The 14,247-nt window shown below is 39.5% G+C and overlaps 1 protein-coding gene across 4 annotated transcripts in view; it reads left to right on the forward strand.

The window, feature by feature from the left end:
- The window catches only part of svild (supervillin d), a 128,673-nt gene that overhangs the window by 67,885 nt on the left and 46,541 nt on the right, over positions 1 to 14,247 (forward strand). For 3 of the 4 annotated variants that reach the window (XM_051914472.1, XM_051914471.1, XM_051914473.1), the window contains exons 5-7: positions 6,260 to 6,360; positions 8,611 to 8,764; positions 12,758 to 13,239. In XM_051914472.1, the coding sequence (XP_051770432.1) occupies positions 6,260 to 6,360; positions 8,611 to 8,764; positions 12,758 to 13,239 (737 nt within the window). The remainder of the gene's footprint in view (positions 1 to 6,259; positions 6,361 to 8,610; positions 8,765 to 12,757; positions 13,240 to 14,247) is intronic. The other variant, XM_051914474.1, reaches the window with a different exon arrangement.

The following is a 14,247-nucleotide window of genomic DNA, read 5'->3' on the forward strand; positions in this document are numbered from 1 at the left end:
GAGGCAGTACAGGCTTTCCACGAGCTAAAGGAGCGCTTCACCACGGCACCCATCCTCCGTCATCCAGATCCCGAACTCCCTTTCATTGTAGAAGTGGACGCCTCCAGCACGGGCATTGGGGCCGTTCTTTCCCAGCGCCAAGGTAACCCAGAGAAAATGTACCCCTGTGCCTTTTATTCAAGGAAAATGTCGGCGGCAGAACGTAATTACGATGTGGGCAATCGGGAATTACTGGCCATGAAGGCAGCTCTGGAGGAGTGGCGGCACTGGCTGGAGGGAGCCAAACATCCGTTCACCATTCTCACTGACCATAAGAACCTGGAATATCTGCGTTCCGCCAAATGTCTAAACCCACGGCAAGCCATATGGGCACTATTCTTCACACGCTTCCAGTTCTCCGTAACTTACAGACCAGGCTCCAAAAACACCAAGGCGGATGCACTTTCACGACAGCACGAGGAGGTGGAACGGACAGAGAACATAATCTCCGACACCTTACTGCTCGCTCCGGTTCAATGGGACATTATCACCGAGATCACACACGCCAACGAACAGACCACTCCTCCTCCTACATGCCCACCGGACCACACTTACGTCCCAGCACAGCTGCGAGACAGACTACTGCATCACGTCCATGACTTCCCAAGCTCAGGTCACCCGGGTGTCACAGCCACCTTCCACCTGCTACAAAACCGGTTCTGGTGGGATTTTATGCTATCCGACACCACCCGCTTCATCACCAACTGTTCACTCTGTCAAACCACCAAAGCATCTCATCAAGCGCCAGCCGGATTATTACAACCGTTACCCATTCCTCAACGTCCCTGGTCCCATATTGCCATTGATTTCGTCACTGATCTCCCAGAATCTCAGGGCCACACCACCATCCTCACAGTCATCGATCGTTTCTCTAAAGCATGCAGACTTATACCACTGGCCAAGTTACCCACAGCATTCGAAACAGCCGAACTTCTTTGCAATTATGTGTTCCGTTTCTATGGACTACCCGAGGACATTGTGTCAGACAGAGGTCCACAGTTCACATCTCGAGTCTGGTCATCCTTCTTCAAGAACCTCAACATCAACGTCAGCCTCACTTCAGGGTACCATCCAGAATCCAATGGCCAAACAGAGCGCATGAACCAAGAACTAACACGATTTCTACGCACCTACTGCCAACGCAATCAAACTGACTGGAGTCGTTACCTGCTCTGGGCGGAGTACACCCAAAACTCCCTACAAAACCTGCCACTGGTGTCACGCCCTTTCAATGCGTCCTGGGCTTCCAACCTCCACTATTTCCTTGGTCTGGGGAACCATCCAACCTACCGTCTGTCACTGAGTGGATGCAACGAAGCAAGGAAACCTGGGATCTAGCTCACCATCACCTACAACGCGCCGTAAGAAGGCAGGAGATGCAGGCCAATCGTCACCGACGCCCCAGTCCCCAGTACGCCGTGGGTCAATGGGTTTGGCTGTCCACTAGAGATCTCCGGCTAAGACTTCCATGCAGAAAACTCAGTCCCAGGTTTGTAGGGCCCTTTCAAATTACCAAACAAATAACTCCAGTATCATTTCGTTTAGATTTGCCTGCTAATTACAGTGTCTCTCCCACTTTTCATGTTTCGCTGTTGAAACCCTCCGGGGGCCCGAGAGGGGAGCCAGAGGGAGCCGAGGTCCGCTCCCCCCCACCCTTGATGATCGAAGGCGAGGAAGCCTATCAAGTACGAGAGCTGCTTGATTCCAGGCGCCGGGGTAGGAGACTACAGTACTTAGTCGACTGGGAGGGGTACGGCCCGGAGGAGCGATCCTGGGTCAATGCAGATGATATCCTGGACCCCTCACTCACAGAGGAATTTCATCGGACGCATCCGGAGAGACCGGCCCCTCGACCACGTGGTAGACCCCGGCATCCGCTTCCTCGCGTCTGGAGCCGCTCACGGGGGGGGGCTCTGTCATGAATGTGGCTCCCTCGGCCCTTCCTCCAGACCGCCGGAGGGAGCCATCACCGGAATACTGATCAGTTCTCATTCGGACTACGTCTCCCATGGGCCCTCATTCCTGGGACTGATTGCACACACACCTGCACCACATCACACTCACACACACACACATCGCGAAGTCTTGATTTGCCTTGGTGATCATTTCTGAGCGTTTTCCCGTGGACTGTTACCTGTTATCGTTTGGACTGTTTATTCTCTGTGACCCTTTGCTGCCTGCCCTGATCTTTGCCTGTTTCCTGGACTGTGATTGTTTGCTGCCTGCCCTGATCCTTGCCTGTACACTGACTCTGTTTGTCTGCCGCCTGCCTCGACCATTGCCTGTCCCAGTTTATGCCTCTGCCTTTGCCCTGTCTGCTCTGTAAGTTCTCTTAATAAACAGCTGCAAATGGATCCACATTCTGTTGACTCATCATTACACTGTCGATAACCACAGAAAATAAAAACTGACTTGTCTTTATGTTTGTAAAAACAAACATAACTTTTATGAACATAGAGACCAGGCTCACACATGAATGGAAAATGTACATATATGCAGGATCTTTTAAAGAAGAAAAAAAAAAAAAAACATTTCTTTATTTTATTTTATTTTATTTTATTGAATGTATTGGTCCAACCAGTTCACAGAGACCTTGCTTTACAAGAAAATCAGTTAGAATTAAAAGTGTTTTATTGGCAGCAAATTTTGATTTAGCTTTATTCATAGTCTTTTGACTAAAATGCCTTTTAGTTTTAGTCATATTTGAGTCATCTGAATTGTTTTAGTTTTAGTCTAGTTTTAGTCGACTAAATATATAAGAAATTTAGTCAAACAAAACCTAAGTTACTAAATAAGAAACAAAAATAAGATACAACAGAACAAAGATACAAACAGTGCATATCAGGTAGGTATAACACAGAGTTTGTGTTAGACTTTTGCATTGTCCAGGGTCGTAAAAATTCTGTCATAATCTATTATTACCCGTCATTTTAATTTTCATATTTTAATGATAATAAGACATTTAAAAGCTATTGTTTTCATTCACATTTTCATTTTAATCATAAACTTACAGGACAAGCATATAGGCTAGATTATGCATTTATTTATTTATGAAGAGAACAGATGAACAGAGACTGTACATCATTGTTCATGTTCAGCACCACGGGAATCACTAAAACATGACCTTTGTGCCTGAACAGGCAAATATGAACAATGTTAGGGCTGCTGTCCATGTACCTTTGGATAATTTGTTTTCTAGTTTTTGTCCTCAAAATGAAGAAACCACTCATTTATCACGTATTCGACCCTTCTCATGAACGTAATAAAATAATCTCATGTCATCTTTATTTTTATCAGACTTTCTTCTAATGCACCAAATGGAAGTACATTAAAAACCAAAATGGATAAACCGCTTGAATATTCGTCTTTTCCTCTGATTGGTCAACTGAAGATCAAACCATACCCTCATCAGTTCTTTCTCAGTTCAGCGCAACAGAATAATAGTCATTTGCTGCTGCAGTTGTACGGATTATTACAGCGTTTATTCCTACATTTATTTTCTTTCTTATCAAACACCCAGACTAAGAACTACTTTTTCTGGGGTGTCCAGCTGTCAGATGCCACCTAGAACCAGTCTTAGATGATCTTCGGGCCACTGCTGTTGGCTGACAGCCAATAATGTGACCTGGTCGTCTAGCAGCTCGTCTTAATGCTGCTGCACATTTTGACACTGACATCCTTTTACCAAAACAGTAAAATGCAGAGATCAATTTGGTTGGGTTGTGCTGCATGTTTTCAAGCTGCTTGGCCATCATGGTCATGGCATCACTGCAGTTGGAGTTTTCAGCCAGTTTGGGGGGGGGGGGAAACATGTGAACAGGAAAAGATTTTCACGCGAAAGAAGGTGGAGCCTCTGCGCACACCTACCTATTATGTAATCGCACTTACCAGCGGTAGTACAAAGGTTTCTTCTGTATAGACATAGGTTCTCTATGGCTAACTACGCATGCCAGAGAAATACAGGCTATACGAGTATTAGGCTATATAGGTGTTTATTAAAAAAAAAATTTAATAACTTGCATCTTCTCCCATACATCACCTTCTTTGGCACACAGCCTGTTTTATTTAGTTGACCAGCTATTAAAATCTGTGTGGCAAAGCCGCACTGGACAGCTTGGAGCGAATGGGGCTAGACCAGTAGCCTAAAGAGTGGGGCAGGTATGAAGTCACTTTGTAGGCCAACTGGCAGTTAGCATCACACTGGTTGCCTCGTTAAAACCCAATAAGATTTCCCATAGGCTTTTGGATTATTGCAAAAAAATAAGTTCTGTGATTAACAAAAGTTTATGATACTTACACGTTTTGTCCGTCAAGATAATTATCACAGATGAACAAAACTTTTATGAATTTTGAAGCCTAAATGCAGTCACCAGAAGTAAAAAGCAAAAGGTAGGCTATAAACAGACTACATCACGGTCACTCGACTTCAGCGTCACCACCACTAAGCTTCCGACAACTCTTTTAGTTTTTATCTAAAAACATTTTCCCAGAAAGTTTGAGTTAGACTACTTTATAAGAGCACAATTATGAGCATAATGAGGCTGTAAAAGAGGACTGAGCCTAACTGTTCTGCGTGATGATGTTTAATCTCCCCGACTGCCTCTGTAGTCCCATTTAGCCACTTGTTAGCAACCGCCTTTTTCAAGACACGTAACAGCTTCAAAAAATCATGAGTGGGGTAATGCTGATGTATTTTATGTCATAGAATAAAACTTAAAAGTGTTTTGAGCTTGTGTTCACCACAAACCTTATTTCAGCCATTTAAACAAAATTCCCATTAAAAAAAAACACTGACTTTGGGACGATGGAACCGGAAGTGCTAAAATGCTAACCCGTGTTTTGGCCTACAAAGTGATGTCATACCTGCACACTCTATTGATTATTTTGATTTAATACGCAACTTAACTTTTATTTTAGATAATACTCAGTTTATTTCATTGATATCGAGTAGCCTATTAATTGTTGTCACACAAAAATGTGTTTTATTTTTGTACTTAAATACTTTAATAGTTTAAATTGGCAGAACACATGTAAATGCATGATAAAATTTCCAGTTCCTTTAACTGTCCTGGTCCATTCCTTGAAATCAAATGTGAAATTTATCAATATGTCTGTTTTCCTCTTTCTCACAGATGTTGACACATTTTTAAACATTTTATAAGGCTTGCAGCAATTGTATGCTATTAACCCACCCAGTAGATATGTTACCACGCAAGTGTGTTCATAACGAGATTAATTGTGATTGAATCTCTTCCCAAATCATCCTTCTCTAACATCTTTGTATTGTTCAAATGTTTTGACAAAAAGGTCAATAGATTTGTTTAGTTATTGTCACGTTTTCATCAGTGAAAAATGTTAATTAACACTGAATTATAATGATTGTAAAAAAACAAAACAAACAAACAAAAAAAAAGTGTAATTAATAATCAGTAATTCCTTCTGAAATTCTTGTGCATCTCTTATGAAAGTTTCTGGGTTTACTGGCTATACATTGTCATGACAGGTGTTGAAAAATTGGATACAGGCTTAACTTCACACATATACAGTTAGTAAGCAATTTTCTCACACTAGTCTCTTTTAAACACGTTTACATTTTCTGGCTACACATTCTAAGTGGTTAGGGTTACATTGACGTTTATCCCAATGCAAATCCTGCCTATAAACTTTTATTGTAAGTGTTACTGTAAACACTATTTTTTGTTTGTTTAAAGGGTAAGGTACAAGACAAAAGTGTTTTCTTTGCTAATCGACAGCATGCCACAGATACTTTTGACTGAGCTTAACTTGTATTTAACTTAAAACATTTATTTTAATATTTATTAAATGATTATCACCTCAGTTTCCACATTTTTCTCCACCCTCAGAACTAGTGAATTGAGAGCAGTCAAAGCCACTCTGACCTCTAAATCCTCCTACAAGCCCCTTTCTCCCACTGGCCTCATTCAATCTTAAGACAACAGCTTTTCCCAGGCTGTGTGTGTGCGCCTATAGGCCCCTGCAGCCCCTCTGGCTCTGCCCAGGCTTAAAAAAAAAAAAAAGACTTCACAAAACCGCCTGGCTCTGAATGGCTAATTGTGAGATTCTGAATGGACCATCCCTGGAGGATTAGTTTGATGTGGAAAGTACCCATGATTCCTTTCTTTCAGCTTTGAAGTTCCTGTATTCCTGTAGTTCCTCTATGTATTGTAAGCTTTTTTTTTTCCCCCCCTTTGGCCACCAGGGGCTGGAGAAGACCGACATCTCGACCACCCAAAAGAACCAAGCTGATGACACTACCTACAATGTAGAGCATATTAGTGAGAGGAGGACAGTTTCCACAAGGTAATCAGGGTGAAATATTTTGTCAGCTAGTTTAAGCCTTTAAGTTACAGGGTTAGTTCAGCCAAAAATGAAAATGATATTATCATTTACTACTCACCGTCATGTCTTTCTAAACCTGTATGACTGTTTTCTTTTGTGTAACATAAAAAAGAGTTTTTTTAGTTTTTTAGTTTTTTTTTTTTTTTGTCCATACAATGAATATTCAAGGGGGACCAATGTTGTTGTTTTTGGTCCCCATTGACTTTCATCATTGTACATGTTTTTTATAGGGGGAAAAGGTTCTTCTTTTGTGTTCCATGGAAGAAAGAAATGCATACAGGTTTGGAATGACATAAGGGTATGTAAATGATCAGTTTTGGCTGAACTATGCCTTTCATTTGTATATAGTCCATCTGTGGTGATTCACACAAGGTTAGTTTTAGAAGTTTGTAATGCTGGTTTAGTTTTGATCTGTTTGCTGCCAGGAGGGCAGTGAGTCATAGCAGATGAATGCAAAATGCCTGTCTGTCAGATAAGCATCTCTGTTAAGCATGCTCTCTCTCTCTCTCTCTCTCTCTCTCTCTCTCTCTCTGTGCGTGTGTGTGTTTATTTTCAGTGTATGTCTGTCTTCATGCTTTAATGATAAGCTTTCCAGAAGGTAAACCAGTAGCTTAGTCGTGACATGTGTTTATTATTTGTGTTTGTGTGGGTGGCACACTTGCATGTTTCTAGACATAGTGAGGCTGATTTATTAAAGATTGAAGGTCTGCTTCGTATTACACTAAAGAACAGATCTCTGCTACCCTTCACTGGATGGCTGTGTCATGACCAAGCACTGTATGAATGTCTCAAGCAATTACAAATCAAGTGTTCTGGGGTGGATATTTCACCAAAGTTGCTGTTTTAAAGGCTGGTTTTAGGAATTTGATAGAGTGATACTGTACAAAAGACAGAGGTCTGCTATAAATTTGACTTTTTGTCGGAACTTTAGACTCAAGACTTCTGGATCCCATCTCATCTGGCTCTGTTCTCGCAGCAGGGGTCTGGAAGTTTGTGTGTGTGGAGTCTGATGTGGTGTAGATCTACAATATCCAGGCCTTATGCACTTTTTGGGTTGCATAGTGTTTGAGTGTGTATGTGTCTGTTTGTGTGTCTGGTAGATGTTTTTGGTTCATTGGCACATAGTTTGCTGCGAGCTTCACTTTTCAGATCTTAACAGTCTGCTTTTATCTTCTGGGTGTAGTTTGACAGTCCTAGGTCAAAGGTTTTGGATTTACACAGATTACTTTAAAGTGAGAGTATAAAACGGCGGTCTCAAACTCAAATTATTATTCTCAATTGGAGACCATGTCAGAAAAAGAAAGTCTTTTTACAACCATGAATTTTAGCTATAAACCTTTGTCGAAGTTATTGATGCTCGGTCGGTCAGTTATTTAAATATATAAGGGCTAAAAATTAATGGGAAAAGCCTATTAAATTATAATTTGCCCAATGTGTAATCAAACAGTAAAGCATGGCAATTTTGCAAAGCCAACATCATACTATTCCATTAAAAATAGTAACATTAAAATAACTGACTATATCAGCAGGTATCAATAGTCTAAGTAAGATAATATTCAGAGCGATCTCTCTGACCAACGGCCCTGACGCCGATTCAACTAGCCCGACAGACACTCACCAAGACTGCATTTATTTTATCAAAAATAAAACCGTAATGTTGTGAAATGTTATTACAGTTTTAAATATTTTTATATATTTAAAATGTAATTTATTCCTATGATGGCCATTAATTTCTCTAAAAAGTGTGTTTGTTATTAACACTGGTGTAAAACATGAGGGGGTGTGTGTGGTTTTAGGTGTGCGTGTTATCAATATTATTTGTGTGTTTTCTTGTCAGCTAGTGTGAGGTAATAGTATAAATTATATGTTCTGTTTGTGTATATGTTTGAGTTGAGTTGACTATTGAATCTGTGGAATTTGGACCGAATGCTCTTTTGCTTTCAGTGTTTGGCGGCAGACATTGCTATGACTCACCTTAATATGTGTAAACTGTCACAATGATTAACTTTATGGAAAGCAGCCTGATTCCTCATACAACATTATATATCAGAGCATCTGTTTTCACTTGTTTATTTGACAAAAAGCATCTGCTAATCTCCACTAATCACACATACTCAGCTTTTTAAATGAACAAATAATAAAATGATACATACAATAATAAATTTGATTATAAAATGAGATCCCTACCAAAAACTTATCTTCTCTCTGCAGCCATTCCTCATCAGATGTGGGTGAGAAAGAGAAAGAGAGTTCTGGAGAAAGAATAAATCTCAGACAGGATGAGAAGATCTCCCACTTCCAGCCTTTCACTGCAGAAGAGCAGGATGCGGGAAACAAGGAAAAAGAGAAAGTGAGAGGAGAAATGGTAAGCAGTCATGCTGCATAACCCAAACTGAAGAGAATTTCATAATTTATATGCTCCACAGCATGGCCGGTTCTAGACATTTGGAGGCCCTAGGCAAACTTTATGTTGGAGGCCCCCTACTCCACACCCCTCCTAATAAAAAGCACTTAAAACAAATATTATTCCTTACCTTTTTATTTAAGATCTGTTATTAAAATTTGTGTATTTATATATATATATATATATATATATATATATATATACACATACAGGTGCTGGTCATATAATTAGAATATCATCAAAAAGTTGATTTATTTCACTAATTCCATTCAAAAAGTGAAACTTGTATATTATATTCATTCATTACACACAGACTGATATATTTCAAATGTTTATCTCTTTTAATTTTGATGATTATAACTGACAACTAAGGAAAATCCCAAATTCAGTATCTCAGAACATTAGAATATTGTGAAAAGGTTCAATATTGAAGACACCTGGTGTCACACTCTAATCAGCTAATTAACTCAAAACACCTGCAAAGGCCTTTAAATGGTCTCTCAGTCTAGTTCTGTAGGCTACACAATCATGGGGAAGACTGCTGACTTGACAGTTGTCCAAAAGACGACCATTGACACCTTGCACAAGGAGGGCAAGACACAAAAGGTCATTGCAAAAGAGGCTGGCTGTTCACAGAGCTCTGTGTCCAAGCACATTAATAGAGAGATGAAGGGAGGGAAAAGATGTGGTAGAAAAAAGTGTACAAGCAATAGGGATAACCGCACCCTGGAGAGGATTGTGAAACAAAACCCATTCAAAAATGTGGGGGAGATTCACAAAGAGTGGACTGCAGCTGGAGTCAGTGCTTCAAGAACCACTACGCACAAACGTATGCAAGACATGGGTTTCAGCTGTCGCATTCCTTGTGTCAAGCCACTCTTGAACAATAGACAGCGTCAGAAGCGTCTCGCCTGGGCTAAAGACAAAAAGGACTGGACTGCTGAAAGTAAATTTTGCATTTCCTTTGAAAATCAGGGTCCCAGAGTCTGGAGGAAGAGAGGAGAGGCACACAATCCACGTTGCTTGAGGTCCAGTGTAAAGTTTCCACAGTCAGTGATGGTTTGGGGTGCCATGTCATCTGCTGGTGTTGGTCCACTATGTTTTCTGAGGTCCAAGGTCAACGCAGCCGTATACCAGGAAGTTTTAGAGCACTTCATGCTTCCTGCTGCTGACCAACTTTATGGAGATGCAGATTTCATTTTCCAACAGGACTTGGCACCTGCACACAGTGCCAAAGCTACCAGTACCTGGTTTAAGGACCATGGTATCCCTGTTCTTAATTGGCCAGCAAACTCCCCTGACCTTAACCCCATAGAAAATTTGGGGGTATTGTGAAGAGGAAGATGCGATATGCCAGACCCAACAATGCAGAAGAGCTGAAGGCCACTATCAGAGCAACCTGGGCTCTTATAACACCTGAGCAGTGCCACAGACTGATCGACTCCATGCCACGCCGCATTGCTGAAGTAATTCAGGCAAAAGGAGCCCCAACTAAGTATTGAGTGCTGTACATGCTCATACTTTTCATGTTCATACTTTTCAGTTGGCCAAGATTTCTAAAAATCCTTTCTTTGTATTGGTCTTAAGTAATATTCTAATTTTCTGAGATATTGAATTTGGGATTTTCCTTAGTTGTCAGTTATAATCATCAAAATTAAAAAAAAGAAACATTTGAAATATATCAGTCTGTGTGTAATGAATGAATATAATATACAAGTTTCACTTTTTGAATGGAATTAGTGAAATAAATCAACTTTTTGATGATATTCTAATTATATGACCAGCACCTGTAGTAAAAGTGAAAGAGACAAACTTCTAAGCGTAAATACTTAATGACTTTATAAAATTGTACACTTATTTTTCAATAAATATAACAACAATATTTATGTTTTTAAAACTGAAAGTAAGTATTACGGTAGAACAGTAATGTAAACAGCAGAATTTAAGAGATACAGACAGTTGAGGTACTGTTTTTGAAAAATTAAAAAACGTACTCTAGTTCTTTGACTTTGAATACAAACTTTGCTTTCACTTTAGTATCTAGGCAGTCCGCTCCCGAAGCGATGTCATTCATTACACACAAATTCAAAATGTCTAACAGTCTGGACGCGTCGACGGCGCTCGCACTTCTAAACTCATAAACCGGCAAATGATCTATCCAGAAATAACACTGATCGACAGAACACGTTTATTTTTAGAATACATTACAATCAATCCAAAAGAGATGATGACAACTCGCACACCTACATTACGAACTGCACTTCTTTGTGTGCCTGTTCAGCCTTTCGCTTTGCACCCCACGAAGGATGTTCGTTTCAGCGCAATCATAATTCAATGACTTAAAGTCAGTCAGCTGCAGAAAAGTTGCATTTTCGTAAATTTTTTTATGTATTCAGAAGGTGGGACCCACTTTGATACGTGACAATAGTTGGTTTCATTACAGGTGAGAGTCACTGTGAATTCATCTATATCCAATAGAAAAAGAGCCTAGTATTTTGCTAGGGGGATGTTACAGTAATGGAGGCCCCTCCTCCATGGCCGAGGCCCTAGGCAACTGCCTGCTCTGCCTATAGGTAGCGCCGGCCCTGCTGCACAGTGGATATATTCTAGATAATCAGTGAAAAAGTTGACAAATTTGGTTTCTCTAGAAGAGCTTTGTTAATCAGTGTTGTGCGTTAATGTTGTTTGCTTTCATAGTAAAACATCAGCAAATTCCTTAAAATTAGGGCTGCACAATTAATCACATTTTAAATCACCCAATCAGAGCTTTTCTCTTAAGTGGATAAATTTTCTGCCCAGTGTTTTACTTAATCTTCCCAAACTAGAAACCATGTGCATGTTCTTTCTCTGCACTACAAAAAAGCACTGAACAGCAATCTCCAATGCAATATTTTGTTCAAATTAAAATGTATTACAGCCGATCTATGTTCCTTCACTGAATAAACTTATGCAACCTCTGTGGCACAAAACAAAGCCTGGAATTATTGTAATAAATTAGGAATTATTGGAATCAATATAGGAATTTCACTGTTTTAGCTGTTGAGGGAAGCTTTTTAAGGCTTTACCACTTTTCATAAACTAGAGAGTGAGTTCATGTACAGTACATGATACATATAATAAATCTGTAAAGTTAGATGAGGCAGCATAAACCATATGAGTTGATGTTCTCTTGATTTGTTTGAGTAATAATTACGATTACGATTGTTTCTATGACAGCTCCTCGTCTTCCTGTATTGTCCTCATGTAATCAGCAGTGGCTCCAGACATCCTCATGAGACTCTACCCTCCTGTTATTCTCTCTCTCTCTCTCTCTCTCTATGGGTCTCTGTGTTTCTGTGTTCCTCCCTCAGGGGTGTGTGGTTGTGTTGCTGTTAAACAGACTACCAACCATGTTTTTCATTCCTTCACTCTCACTGTCTCTCTTTCGTCCTCTTTATTTCTCTCTTTCGCCTTTTGGGAGAGAAAGAGAGTTTGGGTGCCTGTTTTGAAGAAGAATGGGAAGGGTCTGGGTGTCAGCACTTGTTTTTGCATGTTGTCTTACCCCAAAATGAGAGCCACAGACACAGTGCTTTGTTTTGATTTTCTTTAATTTGCTGGCAAGACCTTACTTAAGCAGTGATTGTGTCTCTCATGACCAAATATACATTTTAATACAAAAAAAAAACAAAAAAAAAACACCAGGACTTCAGTGAACATTTGAGTCGGCGCAAACAAATCATTGAATCAAAGTTACATATTACTTAATTGAAACCATTATTTCATGAAAATTACTTAAACTTAGAAACTCTAGTGCTGTTTAATATGAAACATTTCTATATCGCTTATACTCACTAGTCATGAGACAAAAAAATCATATCAGTCTTTAAGAAACTAAACAACATCTACAACAAAACGTCTACCAAAATTTGGGATTCAAATAAGATCCTCTCTTTTTTTTGGCATTGGCTCTTCTAGGCTAAACAGAATGAGCAGAAAGCAAGAGAGAGGCAGTGTTCTGTGGGCACAGAAGAGCTAATCGTTTCTTCTGGAGCTCTGGAGGTGGACGAAGAGCCAAAAGCTGCCATGCCAGTCCTGCAGAGACAGGACTCAGATCAGCACAGTATCAAAGGCATCCTGAAGAAGAGCCGCTCAACCAGTCAGGACACAGAACCTGACGAGCTGGAGCAGATCACAACTCCTGCCATTAAAATCTGCAAGGAGCTAACTGTTCTTGATGGAAAGAAGGCCAAGAACGAAGAGGTTGAGGATGACCAGGAGGAAGAGGAGGATGAAGAAGAGAGGAGGCAGCAGAGAGAGGAAAGCAGCTCCAGTGAGACTTCTCGCACTCCTTCCCCAGATTCTGTGGACAAAAACCCGTCCATCTCCCAATCTGAAGAAGGGGAGGAGCTAGACAGCAGCTTGGATGGAAGCAGCCTGGACTCCTCCCTCAAAGAGAGGTATGATGGGAAAGGGGAAATGAGGTTTTAATGCTTAAAAGCATGAATGTAACTCAAACAGTAGAGCATGGCTCTAGCAATGCCTAGGTCATAGGTTAGATTCTCAGGGAATGCATGAACTGTTAATATGTATGCAACGTAAGTTGCTTTGGATAAAAGCATCTGCCAGGTGCATTAATGAAACTGTTATGATTGATGCTGATTATTTGTTTAAAAGTCTAGTAATTGGTTTATTTTTGCTTTTGACAATAATTAATCAGTTGACTACAAGAATAAAAACATGTTATGAATATAATAATAATAAGAAGAAGAAGAAGAAGAAGAACAAAAATAATAACAATGATATGTATTGACAATTTATTCACTGCTGTTTTGTGACTACAAATTTATTTATTAAAAAAAATAATTGAATTAATTTTATTTTTCTTCATTTTCATTTTGTTTGAATTGTTTAAAGTGCTATGCATAGTAAAGTGTGAATATTGGTACAAAGATATGTCAAGTAGAAAAGTATGAATATCGATTAAAAATATCAGTTAGATTATCAGTCTATCTCTACTGGGTTTGAACCTGCATCTCCTTCATGTGCACCAAGGAATGACATGCACTTCTAATTTCAGTTTGTACCTTTTACCCAGCTTTTAATTAAAAGTCCAAACGAAAGTCCCACAAAGTCCATTAATGGGATATTTGGGTAACACTTTACAGTAAGGTTCATTAGTTAACATTAGTTAACTACATTAGTTAACATTAACTAATAATGAACTTATACAGCATTTATTAATCTTTGTTAATGTTAATTTCAACATTCACTAATACATTATTAAAATCTTGTTAACATTAGTTAATGCACCGTGAACTAACATGAACAAACAATGAACAACTGTATTTTCATTAACTAACGTTAATGAAGATTAGTAAATATAATAACAAATGTATTGCTCATGGTTAGATCATGTTAGTTAATACATTATCTAATGTTTAACTAATGAACCTTATTGTAATGTT

The sequence above is a fragment of the Ctenopharyngodon idella genome, chromosome 12 (assembly GCF_019924925.1).
Source record: "Ctenopharyngodon idella isolate HZGC_01 chromosome 12, HZGC01, whole genome shotgun sequence".
NCBI lineage: Eukaryota > Metazoa > Chordata > Actinopteri > Cypriniformes > Xenocyprididae > Ctenopharyngodon > Ctenopharyngodon idella.